A 1,924-nucleotide genomic window follows, 5' to 3' on the forward strand; every position below is an offset into this window, starting at 1 on the left:
AGAGCGGTGCCCATTTCCGGACAACTTTGCCACAAACAAGCCCACAAGAATGACCCAGGTGACATCACCTGTCCGCACAGGGCACCATCAGCACTGGAGCTGAGTCTTCTGCCTGCGCTGACATGTTTCTGCCCCGGAAATCCTCGGGCCTCTCATCCCGGCACTTACAGAAGCCTTCAAATGGGAAAGCACGTGTCTTCAGCCAGGAAATGAAAAGGCGGCAGTGCAGGAAACCAGGACACAGCCCATCCCATTAGCTGGGATGTTTTGCATTTGACAGGAGCTTGTCAGAAAATTAGCACTTCCACAAAGGGTGCCTCTGGGCCTGAGGCAGCGCAGGACTACTATAAAAGGCAGCCCAAGTCTCTGCTCTCTCATCCACTTCTCTCACCTCCTGCTCCTTGGGAATCAGGTGAGTGTGACGCCTCTTCTCCTCCTCCTTCGAGATGAGGTCTTTCCCCGATGTACGCCTCAGCTGACACGGGCTGTGCGAGCCCAGGGCTGGGAGCTGCTTCTCCTGGGAGAGGGAAAGGGAGAGAAGGTCTTGTGCAGAGAGGGGCTGGGACTTAGTGGAGGTGTCTCGTGGGCTTTGAGCTGGGCAGCGTTGGCTGGTCCAGGAGGTGCGCTGGCTCCCCTCTGGTTGGGTGCAGTGCTGCTCCTCATGTGTCCCTGTGCTCTGCTTCCCCCTGCCCTCTCTCCCAGGTGCACCTCTGGCCCAGAGACATGTCCTGCTACGACAAGTGCCAGCCCTGCTGCCAGCCCTGCGGCCCGACCCCGCTGGCCAACAGCTGCAATGAGCCCTGTGTCAGGCAGTGCCAGAACTCCACCGTCGTCATCCAGCCCTCCCCCGTGGTGGTGACCCTGCCCGGACCCATCCTCAGCTCCTTCCCGCAGAACACCGTGGTGGGATCCTCCACCTCCGCTGCTGTTGGCAGCATCCTCAGCTGTGACGGAGTGCCCATCAACTCTCCCTGCTGTGACCTCTCCTGCATTACCAGCCGCTACTGTGGCAACAGATGTCAGCCCTGCTAAACCTGCTGGCAACATCCTGGAGCAAGAACCTCCCAAGGCCTCAGAACATGATGCTGGAAAGGAGATAGAGCTTTGGGGCATTCTATTTAGATCTTTGGTCCATTGTTGCCTCCTTCCACTCTCTTCTCTCTCTTCCTTTTTTTTCTGGTCACCACTTCCCGACACCAGCCTAACGGCAACCTGTTGGTCTCCCTCCCTCTGCAGGGCAGGCAGACGGACACCCTGCAGGAGCTCCACTGCATCTTAGTGGCTGCCCCTGGTGCTCCCTGCCAGGTCCCTCCTTTTCCTCCTTACACTCATTAAAGCTGTGCTGCATCCAAGCCTGGGCCTCTGAGTCCTCCTTCCTGCTGTGGCAACTCTTCAAGTCTGCTCCAGAGAAAAGGAGAAGGGGAGGGTGGTACTCACTGCACTTCATTTTGGTTTGCGCCTTTTCCCTTGGATCTGATTAAGACGTTTCTGGCTATTCTGTAGCCAATTACCATCATTGCGAGAATGGTACCAAAGCATTGCGGGATTCAGAATGAGAGATGATAATGCCTGGGGAGAGCCCACATCCTCATCTCCACCATTTTTTTTTCCGTTCCATTACCCAGTCTGGTGGCCATGGCCAGCACACATGGGCACAGGCTGATGAGATACGTACCTCATACTGTCCTTCAGCAGCTGGTGGGGCCCAGGTGCTCTTTAGATATGCAGCGCTGAAGTAATTCATGTTAGGTATCATCCATGCTGAGGCTACACAGTCCCTATTCCCTGTGAACCCAACATCCCCAGAAGGCTCTCATGACTTTTTTCTTTTGTCCATCTTCCCTGTCCAAATAACTTGTGCTTCACTATTAATGCTAATATTTAGATACGTTTCAATTACACTTGAAGGTTTCTTTTTAGATAT

General features: G+C 54.7%; 1 protein-coding gene across 1 annotated transcript; it reads left to right on the forward strand.

The window, feature by feature from the left end:
• Positions 1-723: 723 nt before the first annotated feature.
• On the forward strand, positions 724-1,032 carry LOC141474700 (feather keratin Cos2-3-like). The gene has a single exon (XM_074162721.1). It carries the CDS (start codon positions 724-726, stop codon positions 1,030-1,032), a length of 309 nt encoding a protein of 102 aa, XP_074018822.1.
• The last annotated feature ends 892 nt before the right edge of the window (positions 1,033-1,924 follow it).

The sequence above is a fragment of the Numenius arquata genome, chromosome 23, assembly GCF_964106895.1.
Source record: "Numenius arquata chromosome 23, bNumArq3.hap1.1, whole genome shotgun sequence".
NCBI lineage: Eukaryota > Metazoa > Chordata > Aves > Charadriiformes > Scolopacidae > Numenius > Numenius arquata.